General features: G+C 42.3%; 1 protein-coding gene across 5 annotated transcripts in view; it reads left to right on the forward strand.

Moving 5' to 3' along the window:
- The window catches only part of LOC147016557 (GMP reductase 1-like), a 37,418-nt gene extending 18,546 nt beyond the window's left edge, over positions 1 to 18,872 (forward strand). For 2 of the 5 annotated variants that reach the window (XM_085845320.1, XM_085845317.1), the window contains exons 2-9: positions 3,403 to 3,522; positions 5,263 to 5,346; positions 5,468 to 5,641; positions 5,764 to 5,845; positions 11,280 to 11,386; positions 11,521 to 11,563; positions 12,608 to 12,767; positions 17,691 to 18,872. In XM_085845320.1, coding sequence (XP_085701446.1) covers positions 3,412 to 3,522; positions 5,263 to 5,346; positions 5,468 to 5,641; positions 5,764 to 5,845; positions 11,280 to 11,386; positions 11,521 to 11,563; positions 12,608 to 12,767; positions 17,691 to 17,871 — 942 coding nt within the window. In that variant the 5' untranslated portion in view covers positions 3,403 to 3,411 and the 3' untranslated portion in view covers positions 17,872 to 18,872. Of the gene's footprint in view, positions 1 to 256; positions 362 to 3,402; positions 3,523 to 5,262; positions 5,347 to 5,467; positions 5,642 to 5,763; positions 5,846 to 11,279; positions 11,387 to 11,520; positions 11,564 to 12,607; positions 12,768 to 17,690 lie in introns of all 5 variants that reach the window. The other 3 variants (XM_085845322.1, XM_085845318.1, XM_085845319.1) reach the window with 2 other exon arrangements.
- Positions 18,873 to 20,000: the final 1,128 nt, after the last annotated feature.

Here is a 20,000-nt window from a genome sequence, read left to right on the forward strand (position 1 = left end):
ATCCAGGCATGAACATGCATACCTCTCACCTTTCCTGCCGTGATGTGGTGATTCGTTACTTCAAAACTGAAAATGTTTTTTTCTCATTGTAATCATATTATTTATTTTGCCGTCCTACCTCCAGTGTGGAACCACGGGATCGTAATTGAAAGTTGAAGAGTGCACCAAGTGGCTTTACCACGCAATGCACCAAACGTTTGAAGAAACTTTTAAAAGCGAAATGTTTAATATTTATTTGTATTTATCTATGCCGAAGGTGACGGGTCATATAACGGAAGAACAAAAACGGGAAACGTCGTGGAAAATATAATTTCACATTTTCAGTGGGGCAGCACCGCAGAACAACACGTGGCCAACACAGGTGAGTAGCCCTGAACTTTGTTCGAGTCGATCTATGTACAGTATTCAGTGACAGTGTGAATATTGTAGAGAGCTGGCTTAAGCACTCCAATGAAACGGTTGATAAGAAACGGCTCCCTGAGCACACAACTGGCAATCACCGAAACGTCATATTAAACATTCACCTCCCGGAGACGCCCAAAATGTCAAATATGTCTGAATTGGACAAATGAACACTTTTATAGGAGTCAGAACTGCTTGTAAAGGCCCTGTCACACCTTGACGTTTTAGCCAGCGTATGGCAAGGTATCAAAATGTATGTAAAACGCTGGCGTACGCTGAACTATTGATGTTTTAAAAAAAATTTTGGCGTATTCAAAACGAGTTGGACATATGCATAACGTATTAGTAACGTACACAGAACGTTTCAATCACATATAGATAACTTATACCAACGAATGCTGAGTGTGTTGTCGGCGTTCACAACCTATGCCCAACGATAGTGTAACTTATGCATAGCGCGGCAGCATATCGCCGACGATCACGTGGGGTAGGTTATTAATAGGCTGCGGCTCGACGATTCAAATCATAACCGCACTAGACATCGAAGTGTCAAGCCGCTGTCACACCTTGACGTTTTAGCCAACGTATGCCGACGTATGAAAAATTTGCCGAACTAAGCTGGCACACGTCGAATACGTTATGGGTAAGTTTTGTATATGTTAAGAACACGCTGGCATACGTCGTAGTACGCCGAGTACGTCGACAAATTTTCAGCATGTTAAAAATTTCTCGACGTACTCGGCGTATGACACACGTTCCGCATATGCTGGCCATAAGTTGTAGGCACGCTACGCGATCGTTGACACACGTGGACACACGTTACTTGTAAGTTACTCATAAGTCGAAACACGTCGAGGTAATCGTTAGCGTCAGTGTTCCAGACTCCCTGTTTTTTTTTTTTCTTCTTCTTCGGTATGACGGTGATGTTGACACTTCGATTTCTAGTGCGGTTATGATTTAAATCGTTGAGTGACAGCCTATTAATTCTATTATATTATAACCGCACTTGAAATCGAAGTGTCAACATCACCGTCATACCGAAGAAAAAGAAAAAAAAACAAAAAAAAAAAACAGGGAGTCTGGAACACTGACGCTAACCATTACCTTGACGTGTTTCGACTAATGAGTAACTTACAAGTAACGTGTGTCGACGTGTGTCAACGATCGCGTAACGTGCCTACAACTTATGGCCAGCGTTATGCGGAACGTGTGAGTCATGCGCTGGCATACGTCGAAAAATTTCAAGCATGGAAAATTTGTCAAACAGCTCGGCAAACTACGACATGTGCCAGCATACTACGACGTATGCCAGCGTGCTCTTAACGTATACAAAACTTACCCATACGTATTCGACGTGTGCCAGCGTTTTAGACAAATTTTTCATACGTCGGCATACGCTGGCTAAATCGTCAAGTTGTGACAGGGACTTAATTTAGATTCTGGAACTTAAATTTTGTAATTCTCCTGAGTTTAAGAGATACTCTTGGTGATCGCACATGTGGAAATGAAATAAAGCAACGAACGCCAATGTCTCCGGGTGTTTATAAGCAATGCAATATACCCAGCGATTCATAGCTATGATGAACAGGCATTCGATAATATGATTAAGGAAAGTGAAAATAAAAACTTTATTGTTAAGAAATCATTGCTGCCTGTTCCACGTCAAGGTAAGGTTGAGCAGGCCAAAAAACATGGCGGCTTCAGACCCCAGCGAGGTTACCCAGGAAACACTTTAAGACTCCAGAGAGCGAGGTGGCCAAGGATCACCTGATCAAGGATATAATGAATTAATGCCATTAATTATTTTCAAAAGGGATGTTTTAATTAACATCAACATCCAGTTTTCACTCATGCACTTCCTTGGAGTTTTCTTCGTATGCATGCAAAGTTTCAGGCTGTTAGGTTTTATGGTTTTGGAGTTATGGAGGAGACACACATGCACTGACACACACACACACACACACACACACACACACACACACTGACATTTATTGGTGTCGATAGACTTCTCGGTATTGTGTACTTTTTGGCGTATCCTGGACTTTCATGAGTGCAGATGTCATTTGTCAAACTCTTTGAACACTCCATGGTACACGGCAGCTTGATCAGTGCCAGCACACCGAGTGGTGTGTAAAGGGGAATTCTTCATGAAATTAAATAATTAATGTTCGAGTGTTACACTCAAATGATTTGTGAATCTGAGACATGTCGGATAGTCAGATAGTTCCCAAGGAAGGCTTCGATGCTGTGCTGGGATTAAAAAAAAAAGTTGCTCGGTGTTATGGTTTGACTACTTTTGACTGTATCTAAAAACCACAGCAATCTAGTTAGTGTCCACAGGGATGGGGGTACTCTACCTTTTCCACCTGGTCTGGTGAACATGTGATACCAATTTATATTCTACTAGTGAGGTGTGCTTACACATTGTAAGCAATAATGAACCGTGCTTCCCCATTATCTCAGGTCGCTCGTCTGCATTTGATTTTTCATTTATTTATTTTCATTTACTCTTTTTCATTTTATTTCTTTCATTTATTTATATTTTCATTTAATGATGCTTTCCGATGGTTCTTTGGTTTTTCCTGGTCTTTGGCTTCGGCCTCAATGTCCGTCGGCACGCAAAATTACCGTGCTTCCCCATTGTCTCGGGTCGCTCACCTGCATTTTTTTTCATTTATTTATATTTTCATTGATGGATGTTTTCCGATGGTTCTGTGAGTTTTTTCGGTGTCTCAGCTTCAATGTTCATTGACATGCAGAATTTCAGCTTTCTATGTCACCCAGTAGGTACCGATCTTTAATATCAGTCAGTGAATCAGTGGTCAGAAAGAGCTTTATATATAAGATGGAGTGTAGATAGCTCTCGATTTCTTTAGCGCAATTCGGGATGGGCATTAAAATGCTATCTATGAAAAGGCAGGACTGCCAGTAATATCCTGAAATGAATATAATTTTTTACAATGGTGTTTTGGTTGTAATAGATGACATACTTGTTTACAGGTGGACCTAATGCGTACTTTCACATTCAGAAACTCGAGGAAGTCCTACCATGGGATACCAGTCATTGCTGCAAATATGGACACAGTAGGAACATTTGCTATGGCCCAAGCGCTAAGCAAGGTAAGCCAATGTGCATTACTTGCTTTCATAGCGGCTGATCACTGATCAATATTCTGATTATGATGTACCAGACGCTGTTGCAGAGCGTTGGCACTGCCGAAGCAGTTTCTTGACAAGGGTTATACGAGGTGGTTTGCCATTGCCTTCCCGGCAGTAGTTATGGCAGGAATTTGATCATGGTGCTGATGATAGCTCAACTACCCTTTGCGACAAACACCATGGGATCTTGAACGTCCAACAACTAATGTCGGCAGATGGGACGCCCAGTTCAACATCCATCCGAGGGACGACGGCACACACATCGATGAATCACCCTGCCTGTGAAACACTGGGATGACAGTTTATAGCTGGGTCAGGATTCAAACTCAGGCTAGACAGCTTAGAGGTGAGTGTGCATACCTATAGGCCATCCTGCCAGCCCAAAACTGTGTGGTATGGACCATCAAATAACAACGGCAAATGTCCCGGCTCTTCCAGGACTCTCATTAATTTCTTCATCAATGTTGTGGGTCCATGCCGATGTCCAGTCTGGGACTCGATTTGGAGGCCAACTTTGAATTGTGAGCTACTCAAGACAGGTCATGACTGACATAGGCCCAGAAGATCAAGAGATTGATTAATTTCCAGTGTTTGTTCATGGAAAAAAAGATGTGTGCATTGGTCAGGCAACACCTCCAGAGAGATCGTGCGAGAGTGTGGAATTTTCTTCGACTGAATAAAATGTTCCAAGTTTTAAACCAGCGTCTGATCCTTTGCAATTCAGAAGAGCAGCAATAAGCTACACCTGACCTATCTTTGGGATGTGGTATCATACATGATAATGTTCATTTGATCATGTCCACAACATTAGTCAGTCGGCTACATTGCACTGAACAGATGTAATCGAAATTTCTACTCAGTTATTCTAGCATCCAAATTGTAGCGAGCCTGATCGTTAGGAAAGGATTTGTGACATACTTGCACATTTTCAGTTTGAGAATGTTATCCAGCAATAACTGCTTTCAGCAGCCGCAGGATCATTTATTTGGCTGAAAGGTAATCTAGTTATCGTTTTTTGCAAGTAATGGGGCGTGGGAAGGAAGGGCTTTGAGGCTGATGCAATGATGGAGGATATGGAAGGGAAAAGGAAGGTTGGAAAGAGAGTAATTTCCATGCGTTTGCAAGAATATCATGCAAGGATGCTGGATATCCAAAGAACCTTCCCTGGAAAAGATGTAAAGAAACAATGACTCGTTGCTCTGTTTTGATCACTTCTATTTGTCTTACCTTGAGGTGGGGTGGTGGTGGTGGTGTCATAATTGTTTTGATTTGCATCGGTGATAAATACACAGCCCCTACTTGTGTATTTCTTTCACTGTTTTGAATGAATTCTGATGTCTTCTTCTTGCGTTCGGCAGCTTGGCTGCCAGGTAGCTATAATTTTGTTGGGGCGCGGCTGTGTCGCAGATACTGTGCCCCTTTGGCCAGTACACTGATACTCGTTTCACCAACCTCAGAAGGATGACAGCTGTGTCAACCCCACCTGTTGTTAATTCAGCGGAAAAACGGGGCTTCAAACTCAGGACCCTAAGATCCCAAGCCAGCCAGCCTAACCACTAAGCCAACATCAGGCGATTCTAATGTGAAATGATTGCAGTGAAATCACAAATATTGTAAACAAAGTTTAAACTTCAACATAGCCTAGGATCGAACCTTGTATTGCTACAATGATAACATTGATGTTATGTTTGATTTCTTTAGCATTTGATGTTCACAACTATCCATAAGCACTACAGCGTAGAGCAGTGGAAGCAGTTTGTCTCCAAACATCGCGACTGCCTACCGGTAAGAGGATTTGTTCATCTTGGCATCGGATTTTCAGGTTGAATGAAACTTGTCGAGTCTGTGCTGTTGTTTGATGAAAGATTTACAACCGCACTTTTTTTTTTTCTTCCCGTGTTTTCAGCACATGGCAGTTAGCGCTGGAAGTGGAAAGGCGGACATGGAGAAGTTAACATCCATCCTCGAGGTCGTGCCAGAGCTCGAATACATTTGCCTGGATGTAGCGAATGGTTATTCGGAACATTTTGTCGACGTTGTGAGAAGGACACGTGAAAAGTTTCCTGAGCAGACAATAATGGTGGGAAAATATACCCTATTCACACTTGTTACAATTAGTAGATGGCCTTGTGTGTCGTCACGTATGCATCATATACCTATGCACCTGTTGTGGATTTTTTGTGGGTGACATTTGTTCCTCAGGCTGGTAATGTGGTCACAGGTGAAATGGTGGAAGAGCTAATTCTTTCAGGTGCTGACATCATCAAAGTTGGAATTGGACCAGGTACGCCTTGAAATTCACTTATCGACGAAGCAAAAGACAATAATAAACAGTCACCAAGAAGACTTTTCTTTCCTTGTTGGTTAGGCATGCAGTTCTGCGACATCTTCTGAAATCATGAATTCAATGTTTGCACGATTACAATGCTAGTTTTTACAGAAAGATGCACAAAATATGAAAACAATTAAAACTGCTTCTGCAGACAAGAAAGGTAAGCCATATTGGATCAAGAGAAAACCTTTAAAAAAATCATCGTCTCTGAAACCACCTAACCGATCATTGTGAAACTTAAAATATATGATCGACTGCCAATGGGAACGTTTGGTGAAAAGAAGTCGATCCGAAACACAATATGGCAGCAAGTGACATCTTAACACAGAAAGTGGGAAATATCTCAAAAAATGAGAATTATAGACACCACCTTGGAGTTCCATCTTATCAAATAGGGCTAACCTTGACTCAAAAGGAAGTGACATCACTGTACCGGTAGTGGGAAATATGTCGAAAACTAAGGCTCATAGACTGCTGGGAGTTTCACTACTGTGAACATCATATCAATACCACCTGACCTAAAATGTGCATTCCAAATCCAGCTCTTATTCTTTACCCTGATCCACTCAATTTTTGGCAACCAGCCAGGTGAACTACAAGACCATTGGTCCATTATTTTTTAAAACTATATTGATATTTTTACCTCTGCCAACAAAAGTGGACGGAGACGGAGGTAATGTTTCAACTGTCTGTCTGTTTTGTCTGTGAGCAAGGATATATGCCTGGTGTTGGCTTAATGGTTTGGGTGGTGGGTTTGGGATCCTTAGATCCTGAGTTCAAATCCCACTTGGCTGTTGAATTGATACCAGGTGGGGTTGACTTTGCCTGTCATCCTTCTGAAGTCGTGCCAGCATGCTGGTATCCTGTGTCAGAGTGGCGACCCGTCCAGGATTGTGCTCAATTGCCAAGGAGACTACTTAGGCAGCACCAACGCTCTGCACAGAGTATGGTCCCAATTAGTCTGTGGGCTTATGTAAAAAATGAAAAATTTTGGGTAGATTCTTGGCCCCCATGTTTAAACACATCTATAAACTTCACTGATTCAGAAAAAAAGGATGCCAGTTTTTCTATTCGCGTTTAGGGCCTCCATTTTGAATTTCAAAATGTCTGCCGTTTTTACCCTATATGTATGATTTTTCAGTATTTAACATTATTTTGAACATATAATTCAAAGTGTGTGCAAATAGAGTTTGGGTACCAAATGCATTGTAGTTGAGACAACTGTTCATCTGAACTCTGTTTGCATGGATATCAACAGGTTTGATGTTAATGTCAAGAAATATTGGTATGAATGTGACACTTATTACTGGTATCTGAAGAATATTTGCTGCTTGCAATATGATGCATATCCACTGTGAACCAAATATCTTACTGCTTTATTTCTGAAGACCAAAAATGCACAGTGGACATCCCATCCTATAAAATACTTAAGGCATTGAAATTTATGGCAAATTGTTAATTTCACTTATGGTTATGATTCCAGATTAACCATGGCATTCTGTAGAGAACCATCATGTAAGAAGCGTGCAACTGAACCTTCCATTGACTTTCGAATCTGCTTGTTGTGTCAAGGAGACAAGTTCGCTGACATTAAAGGTGTTCATCAACTGGAGCATCTGCGACTTCCAGAACTGGAATCATACCAATCATTGTTGGACTGTATAAGCAAGAGGGCTCAATATCAAAACCCTGAGAATGTTCATTTGCATCAACAACTGAGTGGCATATCTGGAAAAAAACTGAACAACCAATATGCAGTGTGGCACAAATCATGTCATGGTAAAGCAACACACAAACAACACATTGAGAGACACAAAGTTCGATATGACAAAGCAGTTTCATCTCAAGAATCAAGTGTATTGTCATACAGCAAAGTCGGTGGTCGCCCTCCCGCATCACAAACATCTAACACCCAAAGCAAGCAACTCCTGCATCTACCAGCACACGAACAAGATCTCGTTACCCTCCATTCCAAAAGGAACACTGTTTCTTCTGTCAAAACGAGAAGATTTGTGGTGGTAAGGCAGAACGCCGTATTACTTGTCGAAGTGTCGATATTGGAGTGTCAATCCAAAACATAGTAGATGTTAGCGGGAATGAACAATGGAAAGTAAACCTGGCAAACATCATAACTGATGGCGACTTTCTTTCAAGGGACATTAAACATCCCAAAAATTTCCATACCATTAACTGGTGCAAGTACAAACAAGCCAAAGAAAGAGTCAGCAACAGAGAACATCAGGCAGAAAATACAGTGGAATTTATTTCTGCAGAGATCGAGTTCAGTGCTGAATTGTAGGAATCTATAGATCAAGGAAGCATCCTTACTTTGAGTGAAGTAGCAACAGGATACAACCAAATGATGCACAATCATGGCATTCCAAGCCCACAGATTAACACGTGCAGTGCTACTCACCAAAATAGAACAACAAATATCAAACTTCACAATCACTGAAGCAAAAGGAAGAAAACCTGCAATCATTCATTCTAAGGAAACTGTTCGGTCAGCAATAGATACCGTTGTGGAGGAACTTGATGTTTTAGCTATCAGATGAGACGTGAAGACCATCTTTCATTGCTCAAAACTTATCAGGCAATTTATCTTGCAAGCCCGCGAATCTAACCTGTGGACCTTTAATGGCTCATTGACAAATTGTGAAGAACAGTGTGTACCTGCAGAACTAGTTGCTATGATGAGGTGAACATTACAAGGAACTCAAGCTGCAACAACAGACACACGTGCCAAAGAGCTCAGCAGCACATGTCGCACTCTTTCACATTCCATAGTGCAAGCATGCAAAACAAAGAGGCAAATGTCTCTGACACCAAAATCAAATACAGCTGATTTCCGGTGCAGGCTGTGATATGACAGGACATATCCAAGGGAAGGGAAAGAAGGGGTGCTTTACAACTTTCCTGAAGGCAAGCCCCACCATTCTGAGAGCACTAGCTGACCTTGGCGAAGGGGATGAGCCATCTGAAGAAGTTCTTCGTGGTTGTGAAGAGTTTCTTTGCTCTCTTTTCTCTCCAGTTGGAGTCCACTTTGAGCAAGCAAAGATGCTGAGATGGTTTTTGTTCAAGCAACTCACAGATGAACAAGGAGTTGACAAACTGCCACCCACTCAGGGAGCATGGATTGAACATATACACCGTGCCCATGTCCAGCGTAATATCTGGCACCAGGATATGGCATTGAACCCAGCTTTTCTTGACCCTTTGACCTTGGGGTGGGGAAACCAAGACAAAAAGCTCCTGATTGTTCTTTCTCAGGTTGCACCAGCTCCAGTCTCAGTGCTGTTACTCGTCAGGTGTAACTGTGAGAAATCAAAGTGTTCAAGAAGGTGCTCATGCAGAGGAAACAGTGTAGTCTGTACCGAACTTTGCCAATGTGGTGTGGAAGGCGACAGCTGTACGAATATAACACCACCAAGGATTGCCGAAGATCTAGAAGATGATTGAAGCAATGACAATTATAAATGTTTAATCACTAACATTGACACTCCTGATTCATACATGTAGCATTTTCATACCTTTGAAAAAAAACTTATCCATCTTCTAATTGTATAACTGCCCAAATAAATTTATATTGAATTACATGCTCTATATTATTTCTGTTAAATGTTTTGGAGGATTGGCAAAAAGTGTTCCAATCATTAAGATGTTGTTATTATTGGAATCCTCCTGTGCCAAAACATATGATAAGACACCAAAAACATCTTCTTATGTCTATTGGTTCAAAAGTAATGGCATTTTACATAGAAAACCCCCAAAATCAGGCGGCCATCTTGAATTTTTTCCAATATTTAGAGTATTTCTAGTGCTCTTAGTTTGCTTCTAATGAATCTTTGTCTCCTTTATATGAGTTTAGATAAAATAAAATAAATATTGTATGACATTTGAATGAATAGTTATGGTTAATTTGCAATATTATTTTTAAAAGAAGATTTTCGGCGGTGGCCATTTTGAAATTCAAAATGGAGGCCCTAAATGTTAATGGAAAAACTGGCACCCTTTTTTCTTCTAAACCAGTGAAGTTTCTAGATGTGTTTAGACATGGGTGCCACAAATCTACCCAAAAAAGACAAATCCACAAAATGTTACATAAGCCCACGGACTACAATGGATGGATGGAGCAGGACATCTCAATCTCCCTCTATCGAGTGCAGCCTGTGGCTGCTGGTTGCATCATTGGGTGGGACGCAGCTATGCTGCTGATGCAGTGTCCCCCTTACCAGTACACTGGTGCTCATTTAGCCGACCTCGGAAGGATGACAGGCTGAGTCAACCTCCTGGTGTATATTAATTCAGCGGCCAACAGGGCTTGAACTCAGGACCCTAGGATCCCAAGCCGCCACCTTAACCACTAAGCCAACACCAGGCTGACATCTCAATAAGTTGTGGACAGATTCGGACGAAATTTGTGGGACAGGTTGGGTGTGTGACAAGGACGAATTGATTCGATTTGTTGTTGATCTGAAACCGGATCCGGATACAAGGATTTTAAAAGTGATTCCTCACCGTTGAGTGATGTGGCTAAAAAAAGATATATAACGCGACATCTCAAAAAGTTGTGGACAGACTTGGATGAAATGTGGTGGACAGTTTGTGTATGTGACAAGGCCAAATTGATTCGATTTGGTGAAGATCTGAATCTGGATCCGAGATTTGTTTTTTTGATTTTTTTTAAAGGTGATTCTTCAGCATTGAGAGATGGGGCTAAAAACGATACGTAGCATGATATTTAGAAATGTTGTGGACAAGTTTAGACAAGTCTTGGTGGATGAGTTGGTTATGTGACAAGAACAAGCCGATTCGATTTTGGTTCAGATTCAGATCCAGATCCGGGCTATCAGTGGGATCCAAAGTGTAAATTGTTCAGCCTGGTGGAGGTACCTGCTCTACCGGGTGCCGTTCTAGTTTACTTAATGCTGCATGATGCAAGTTTGTCAGGTGCATTCGTTTTACTGTGATGGTATATGTGATTTGAGTGGGTAAAACCGCCTGATGGAGCATAACTGATGAAAAGACAATCCAGCAGACAAATAACGACATCTTTATGTATTTCACTTTGCAAACAACCCATCACTGCGGACCCCTATCCTTACAAAGTACCCTTGCAGATTCCTTGTAGAACCCGTTCTTATTGAAAAAGAGAGTCCTTCTGATTGTATGAAATGAAGACCCGATTAAAACGTGTATGAAACAGAAATGTAACAGAGCTTGCAGACTCGGTTCTAAAGTGCACGTGGTGGTGCAGCATTTTGCAATACTGTATGTGGGTCTTCAGTGGGAATTTGACATACATGTACCATATGCATTCACTTGTGGATGTTCTGATTTTCAGTGTTTCTTGAATTATGCACTAAAACCCTTCTTTTTCATGTAGGATCAGTGTGTACAACCAGAAAGAAGACCGGTGTGGGGTATCCCCAGCTAAGCGCCGTCATCGAATGTGCTGATGCAGCCCACGGTCTCAAAGGCCACATTATTTCGGTTTCTTGATCCACTACAGCAGTTACTTTACTCACTTATGACATACTCTAAACAACTGTTTTTTGGGGGAGGGGAGGGGGGTTAAAACTGTCCCTCTGGTTTTAAACCTGTGTTTTGTCGATGTGTGAGGACAGGATGGAGGCTGCACCTGTCCTGGAGATGTTGCAAAAGCCTTTGGTGAGCTGAAAAATAACGACTTCATATTTCTTCCTTATGCTTTTTTCTCAAGATTTTGGTTATCGATCACATTGTAGTAACTTAGCAACCATTGTACTAAGTGTGACCTTACTGTGTAAGGATGTTTTCAGTGTTATTTCCTCAGCAATACGTTAAAGTTTCACGAGATTGTTTGCAAACTATGATTGTCAACGTTGTCATTCAGCAATCTCTATGGCAGAGTTTTAGCCAGGCAGTTGTTTTTCATACATGGTCTTAGATTTGGACAGACAGGACAGATAACTGGGTAGCTAAAGAGCAACAAATATGGTGATATGCTTAAGTCATCTCCGAGTGCACTTTTGCCTTTATCAAAACATCAGTTGTTACTGTAGCTTCCCGACATGCTGAAGTTTGTACTACATGGCCTCATTTCCATCAATTGGGACCATACTCTGTATAGAGCGTTTGTGCTGCCGAAGCAGTCTCCTGGACTATTGGGCACAATCCTCGATGGATCGCCACTCCGACACAGGATACTTGAATGGCTCAATCATCGCAGCAAGCTGGTACTCATTTTTTGCCAACCCCAGAAGGATAACAGGCTGGGTCGACCCACCTAGTGTTATGTAATGGCACGGCAGGGGCTCAAACTCAAGACCCGAAGATCTTAAGGCAACCACCTTAACCGTTAAGGCAACACCAGGCTAATAAGAACAATGAAAGACTTTTGCGACAAACACCTCAAAGAGGAAAATCATACAACCTCACTCTGGGTGACGCACTCAGCTTGAAAGACGCTCATTCCTTGGTCGCGCTGGCAGTCTATGCTGAGAGCTAACCGAGCCCTCAAGTTGACATTGGTATTGGCTTTCAGAGGCCATTCCACGGTGCCCATTAACAAGCAGTTGACACCCACTTGTTACTTTATTCATTTTTGCAATGTTGTTTGATTTGCTGAACAGGATCAATGAGAAAGAAGAAATGCATTGGAAATAACAATCTTTCCAAAAGTATTCATTCTTGTAACTGACTCAAAGTGAAATTGTCACTGTGTGAGTGAAGGTGCTGGAGCAGATTTCGTTATGCTTGGCGGAATGCTAGCTGGGCACGATGAATGTGGAGGTGAAACTCTGGACAGGAATGGAGAAAAGTTCAAACTCTTCTACGGCATGAGTTCTGATATCGCTATGGAAAAGTATGCCGGTGGTACAGCTGAATACAGGTAGGTTGAAGAAGTTTATCTGGGACATTGCAGAGAAATTTTTTTTATTTCAAAGACAACTATAAATAATATTCTGTGCACTGCCAAAGTCAGATGGCTGGACTAATTATTTTGCAATGCTTTAGCAACTGCACTTTAACAATATAATGTTGGTTGGTGTGCCTGTGTGATGTCATCAAGCTATGTAACAGTCTTCCGATGATGGCTCATTCATGTATCATATCAAGTATCTTTTGTTGGAAGATAAAAGTTTGCAACAGACTTGTTCCATATGCACAGTGCAGTGATTTCAAGTGTTAGAATAGGCCTGGTGTTAGCTTCATGGTTAAAATGGCTGGCTTAAGATCCTAGGATCTTGAGTTTAAGCCCCTGTTGGGCTGTCGATTCTTCAATGGTGAAGAATCACTTAATAAATTATCAGATCTGCACCCGGATTCGAATCTTCACCTAAATTGAATCAATTCTTCCTTGTCACACACGCAACGTATCTACCAAGTTGCGTCCGAATCTGTCAACAACGTTTTCAGATATCGTGCTATATATCATTTTTGGCCCGATCTCTCAATGGTGAAGAATCATTTTTAAAATTCTAGGAGCCGGATCCGGATCCGGATCTTCACCAAAATCTAATGAGTTCGTCCTTGTCACACAACCAACCTGCGCACAAAATTTCATCCGGATTCGTCTCCAACTTTTTGAGATATCCTGCACACAAACAAACAAAAAGTCCGAAGGATTCCGGCAATTAATGAAATTGTTCGTTGAGCAAGGAATTGCCGGAATAACTTTGTCATATCTCCATGAACTCTGAAAAAAACAAAAACCTGGAAATCAAATTGGTTCTTATAAGTCGATAGTGCTACTGTTTAATGAGTTATAGCACTTAGTTTGGTCATGATCATAACTTGGAAGTCAATCGGACTTGAAATGGCGTTTTTATCGCAATTTTAAAGTTTTGACCTGACCCACCCTGACATTTGACCCCCGACCGCAAAGAAGGGTGTTGGTGTGACACCCCAATGAGACATATGGTTGGATGCAGAATTGGAAGATGCACATTTTGGATTTGGGTTTGAAGTCGATACGACCATTTTAGCGGAAGTTATTGCGAAAATAAGAATTTCGGTTTTTCGGTGACCTTGACCTTGACCTTTGACTTAGATTCACCAAAAACGACAAGTGTCTAAGTTGGACCATGGCCGACGTCTGTACCCAGTTTGGTCATGATCGCTGAAACGATGTGGCTGCTACAGGGTAAACAAACACACAAACAAACAGACAGACACACAGAATGACACACACAACCGACGAACATAATTGCTGAAATCCGAAGGATTCCGGCAATTAACAAACAGACAGACAGAAAGTGGTGAAAACAAAACCTCCTTCACCTTCGGTGGCCGAGGTAATAAATAGTTTAATGAATAAATAAGAGACCAGGATGAGACTAACAAAAGTGTTTTGAATTCCTGCACATAAGTCAATCACAAAAAACACACAAACCTTCAGCAATTATGGATGTACTAGTATTCTGTGGGGCCACAGTCAAATCAATCTCCAAATGAAAAATGAACCAGGTAAATGAGAGGTAGGGAATGCTATAGAACACAGCAGGTTATAGAATGGTCGAGTGGCAGGACAAGCTTGTTCAAGAGAGGGAGTCAGCAGGTGAGTGAAGCGGTTCGAGTGAGTGCTAATGAGCCCAGTCCACAAGAGCGAGAGATAGATCAGAGACAGAGAGAGCCCCAGCTGGCATTACCTCATGTTTTACCAACCTTTCCGAGGACAGGGCGATAGCAGAGTGCGGCTCTGCCACTCCCCCTCCCCAATCGGTGTCCACAATATTTGTGGCTTTCTGTCACCCAATCCTGCCTTTGGACACAACTTGGGGCCGTCAGTCAATCCTGGCTCTTCCTGCCCAAATGACTCTGCCTTTCTTCCCAAAGAATTCCTGAGTCCCAGAATGATTTTTTTTCCACCTGTCCATTTGCTCAGTCACCTGACCTGACCTGTTTCTGGACATGGGAGAACACAATTACACATACCTTCACCTTTGTTCGTAATAAAGGTGACAACACATGTCTCCCCATGGCACACAAACAAACAGGGCAACTTACCCTCGTCCAGTGTCCTTAATACAAGTGAAAATGTTAAGAAGCAACCAAACCAGATATGGTTTCTCCGTCTGGGAAGTGTGCTTGAATATTGGCTTGAATATTGGGAATGACGGAATCGTCCTTCCGTTTGAAGACGTCTATTAAATGTATCACCAAGTTCACATGAGATAATCCCGCAATGTTCAAAGTCCATTCACTGGCAGCGATGCTTGAATGTTTGGGTAGAAAGCGCCCGTCTACAAACCTTCATCGATCCATGTTGCCTCAGGAGTTTTCAGGACGAGGCTTTGCAACCTATCAGCTTTTGGGTGAGTTCAGAAAGTTCTCCAACTCTTTCATTGTGCCGAGGCACACCCTTTTCTCGCCAGTATGTTTCCAAGTATTTGCGCCTTCTTCTAGAAGCTTCGTGTGCCATTTTCGGTAACAATCCTGATCTCGCACACTTGATATACATTTGGTTGCCCTGATGACCTCCGTTGCTCGAGGTTTCTGTGCATGCACGCGTGCCGAGCATTCTGGAGCGGATTATGGCATTTTGAAAGTCGTATGTGCATTTGGGTGTTTTTTTTAACCCCATATTGAGGGGGGGGTGTCTGGTACATGGTTATTGGCTGGCATTTTGTGGGGGGGGGGGAGTGGGGAGAGTGGGGGGAGAGGACTCCCACCGACCACACAGCATGAACTTTCCCCCTAATTAAGCCGTATGGCCCAATATGCCCTTCTTCCACCTGAGCCATGTGGAAGACTTTCACTGCTGGATGGAAGTTTACACCTGAAGACAGAGTGCAACAACAAGAAGCGTTCAATAATGGAGTAAAGGCAAGGGAGGTGAGGGGGAGGGAAGCATATGTGAGCTTCTGAACATTTGCTGCTACACATTTTAACCATCACAAGAAATTAGAACACGCTTATGTTGACACCGAGACATTTTATGTGATAACTATTCTGATCTATTCCCACTTTACCCTCAAGGCCAGATCGGTAGCGATGAAATGAGAATCGAGGCATGCACTCTTGACAAAGTTTTGGTGTATTTGTAACAAGCCGAGAAACCTTCAAGACAAAAACCAATCCTGGAAAGATTTCCACTCTGACACAGGACACTTTACTGAAAGTGGCAGGAATTTGTTGTTGGTGCCGGTGATAACCCAATCACTGCTCACAAGATGGCAACGTGGGATCTTTCACATCCGCCGACAAAAATGCTGGCAGACATCTTCTCCAGGTTTATGTCCTTCCCAGGGCCAGCATTTGTACATGCATTGATGTATCTTCCTACATGTGAAACACTATGATGACATTTTATTTGTGGACCTGGATTCAAGTCCAGGTGAGAGAGCTCAGAAGAGAGTATGCTTCCCTCAAAGCTGTCCTGCCAGCCCTGTTGATATAAACCTTTGAAATTTCATCTGGCCATTCTATCCACTTGGGTGGTTGTCCACGATAATACCCAATGGAGATCTCCTTCCTGATTGGTCAGTTTGTTTTGAAGTTGTGGATTGTGCAATTGGAGTGTATCTCATTCCCAACATGTTTATCGTGATAAACATGATACAGATTGCTTTTTGTTTGAAGCTAGGCATTTCAAGTTGATTTTGTTTTTTTAGGCCTGGTGTTGGCTTAACAGTTACGGTGTCTGGCTGAAGATCCTAGGGTCTTGAGTTCAAGCTCCTGTCAGGCTGCTGAGTTAACGTCAGGTAGGGTTGACTCAGCCTGTCATCCTTCTGAGATCAGCAAAAGGAGTGCCAGCTGAACTGGGGTAATAACCATTTGGGGTAACCTGCGTTGGAGTGGTGACCCATCCAGGACTGTACTTGCTAATGAGGGCGAAGGAAGACGTGTTAATGCAAGGCTGATGCTTAAAAACACCGAGCTGGCACACTTCTTCTTCATGGTTATATCGTCTTTCGTAATCTGGGGAGAGATCTATCTATCTATCTCTCTCTCTCTCTCTCTCTCTCTCTCTCTCCCTCTATGTTGGGTTTTGTGAATCAAATATTTGCGAAAGCACCCCTCATGCAATATGGAGTGAAGCAGTACACACTTACACAGGCCAAGCAAAAGTTTTGCAACTTAATCCTGATTTTTATCTTCCTGATAAGCCTAAAGACAGAAAAATCAGCCTCTTGCAAGACCATGCATTTTGATCTGAGGGCCCCGGTGCAAAATGTCGTTTCAATTAAAGTTATTCCTGGTTTTGCTTCACCATCATCTACTTTATGGTGGCTTCATGGTGTTGGTGGTGGGCTTGGGATCCTTGGGTCCTGAGTTCAAATCCCTGATGAGTTAAATCATGTATCATATCAAGTATCTTTTGTTGGAAGATCCTGAGTTAAATTAATATCCTTGGGTCCTGAGTTAAATTAATACCAGGTGGGGTTGACTCTGCCTGTCATCCTTCTGAGGTCGGCAAAATGAGTGCCAGCTTGCTAGTATCCTGTGTCGGAGTGGCGACCCGTCCAGGAATGTGCCCAATAGCCAAGGAGACTGCTTCGGCAGCACCAACGCTCTGCATAGAGTATGGTCCCAATAGATGGATGGATGGATCTTCTACTTTAGTCTTCATGTTGAAAGTGCATGTGCCAGTCACAATGTCCTTTTTTAAACCTTTTATTTTCTAAACAAAAGCGTTTCTCAAATGAGAAACGTGTCCAAGATCGATGGAGTAAAATTCTGGCTTCAACATTGTACCCTTGAGATTGTTGCTAATTTTGGAGAGATTTCTCCTCCCAGAATAAACAGAGATGTTCACTACATCAAATAATTTCTTATAAAATTCTTCAACATGTCAATGTTTTACCGACAGGGCATCGGAAGGGAAGACAGTCGAAGTGCCGTACATGGGGGATGTGGAGCACACCATACGGGACATCCTTGGTGGTTTGAGGTCTACATGCACGTACGTGGGTGCTGCAAAATTGAAAGAGCTCAGTAGGCGGACAACCTTTATCAGGGTCACGCAACAAGTCAACTACATGTTTAGTTGATACGATGTGCCTTGCCATCTCCCTCTGTCTCATTCTGTGTCACCACTTGAAGCAGCAGGCTCAAAAATCAATGCATGAGCTCATAGCAATTGATTGTAAACTCATTCATCATTATTGCTGATGTTTCAGACCATCACCTACTCAGTATTCGCTCCGTATGTGGTAGTGCGAAAGAGAGAATAGTATATAAGTGCATGGTTTTGGCTCTTTCGTAACTGGTCATTTGTTTGAGAAATGGAGTTCTCGAGCACTGTTCGGATCCAGTGTGGGGTGTATTTTCACATCACGGCTGCAGCGGCCACAGATTGAGATATGCTGATTTTCCATTGGTGTCAACAATGTAGTAGTTGTGAATCATCATGGGAACTTTCAGTGTATTTCTTTAGCTTGAGAGCCAAAGAGTATCTCTTACATTGTTGAATGTAATAACAGATGATGTAAACAACACTCCTTGATCAAATATAATATTGTCCTTGTATGAAGATGCTTCTTCCCCCATCATGGAATGATCTTCGGTGGTTGATAGCTACAATAGTTTGCTGGCTGCACATAAATGTCCGACATTGTTGTCATTGGCAGCTATATTCAAGTTTGCACTGATGTATCGTGTTGACGTTGCTCGAGAAGTACTCGCGAAGCCCAACTTTGCGAGTACTTCAACCCAACTGAGTGTACTGCAGCACTCATACGAAAGACATTATTTCCGTACGTGCCAGTGCCAGAAACTGGGGCCAGAAGTAAATTTTCACTGAACTCCTTTATTGGATCACGACCTCACAGATATATTTCGAGGAAGGTAACGCATCCAGCCGATGCTTCTTATTACCTAAAAACCCCTTCAACAGTAACTATGTCCATAAAAAAGTATCCAGAGATGATTCTGTACAAAGTCGTTGACACCACTTTATCTTCTTTGAAAGTACAATGTTTGAGACACCATTGCAACCTACTTGTACGATGACATGTGGCTTGATATGGAAAGTAAAATTCTTTTCATCATACTTTGTCCCTCGGTGCTGCTCGCTGTTTTTTTTTTGCAGAAACAAACAAAGCAATAATTTGCCTGAGGATGGATGAAAAGAAATGTATACAATAAAGAAGATTTTATTTGTGTCACAGTTATTGCCTGAGAAAAAAAAATTGCATCTCTTCCGTTCAGGCTCTCAACCACTTACTGGTCGTTCCTGGCTGCCTACACAATGGATATAAAGAAGAGTGTGAGTGAGTGACCGACAGATTGGATTTGTTACTTCCAGAGGTGGCTCGAAAGCTGATGAACATAGAAAGGTAGTAGATACCTCATTGATATGTTATTAGATTGGAGAGTGACAATTTGTTTTATCCGGAGGAAGGGGTGGTGAGGGGTGAAGGAAGTATGGAGGGCTCACCCAATCCAAGGGTGAACCTGTCAACAATAGTTCCCCAACAGTCCCCATCCCCCTTCCCCCAAAAATTGCACTCATGTCTGCCAATGACTTTGTCCTGCATGTGCTTTACATACAAGCTCCATCATGAGCCTTAGGTATAGGTACTGTATGTTAACTGCCGAGGGAAGGAGGAGGGGACAACTTTATGGGTGTGAGCCCTTCTTCAAAGCAACAGTGATTTGAAGAAGGGTTCATGCCCACAATGTAACTCCACCTTCTATCCTTTAGTGGTTGGCATACCTTTCTCAACAATTGGTCGAGAAAATTTGTTGTCCTTATTTTCCCACGGATGCAGACCGACTCGAGTCCTGTACTGTAGATTTTATGCTGATTTGTATTACATTGCTAATCACTTTTCCCAGAAGAGTAATAATTGAAAGTGTAACGTTTAAGTTCACACACATAATAACTTACCAGAATTTCAATAGGGTGACAGGTTGTCTGAAAACAAGTCAAACGAGGCTCTCTGAGAATGGGAGAATGGTGTAGGCCAACGTAGCTGAAGGTCTTCTTCGTTTGTTTGCAGCACAAGGCTGTGGGGTAGCATCATTGGCTGAGTATGTGGATGTGCCCTCTGCTGGTTTTGGCAGGAATTTGGAATTTGTTTAGGGTGCCGGTGATAGCTCACCTACTCTTCATCAATGACACTGTGGCATCTTTAACGTCCACCAACTAATTCCATTAGATGTGGTGCCCAGTTTA

Source organism: Eptatretus burgeri, chromosome 11 (assembly GCF_056783735.1).
Source record: "Eptatretus burgeri isolate ZD-2024b chromosome 11, Ebu_testis_v1, whole genome shotgun sequence".
Classification (NCBI taxonomy): domain Eukaryota; kingdom Metazoa; phylum Chordata; class Myxini; order Myxiniformes; family Myxinidae; genus Eptatretus; species Eptatretus burgeri.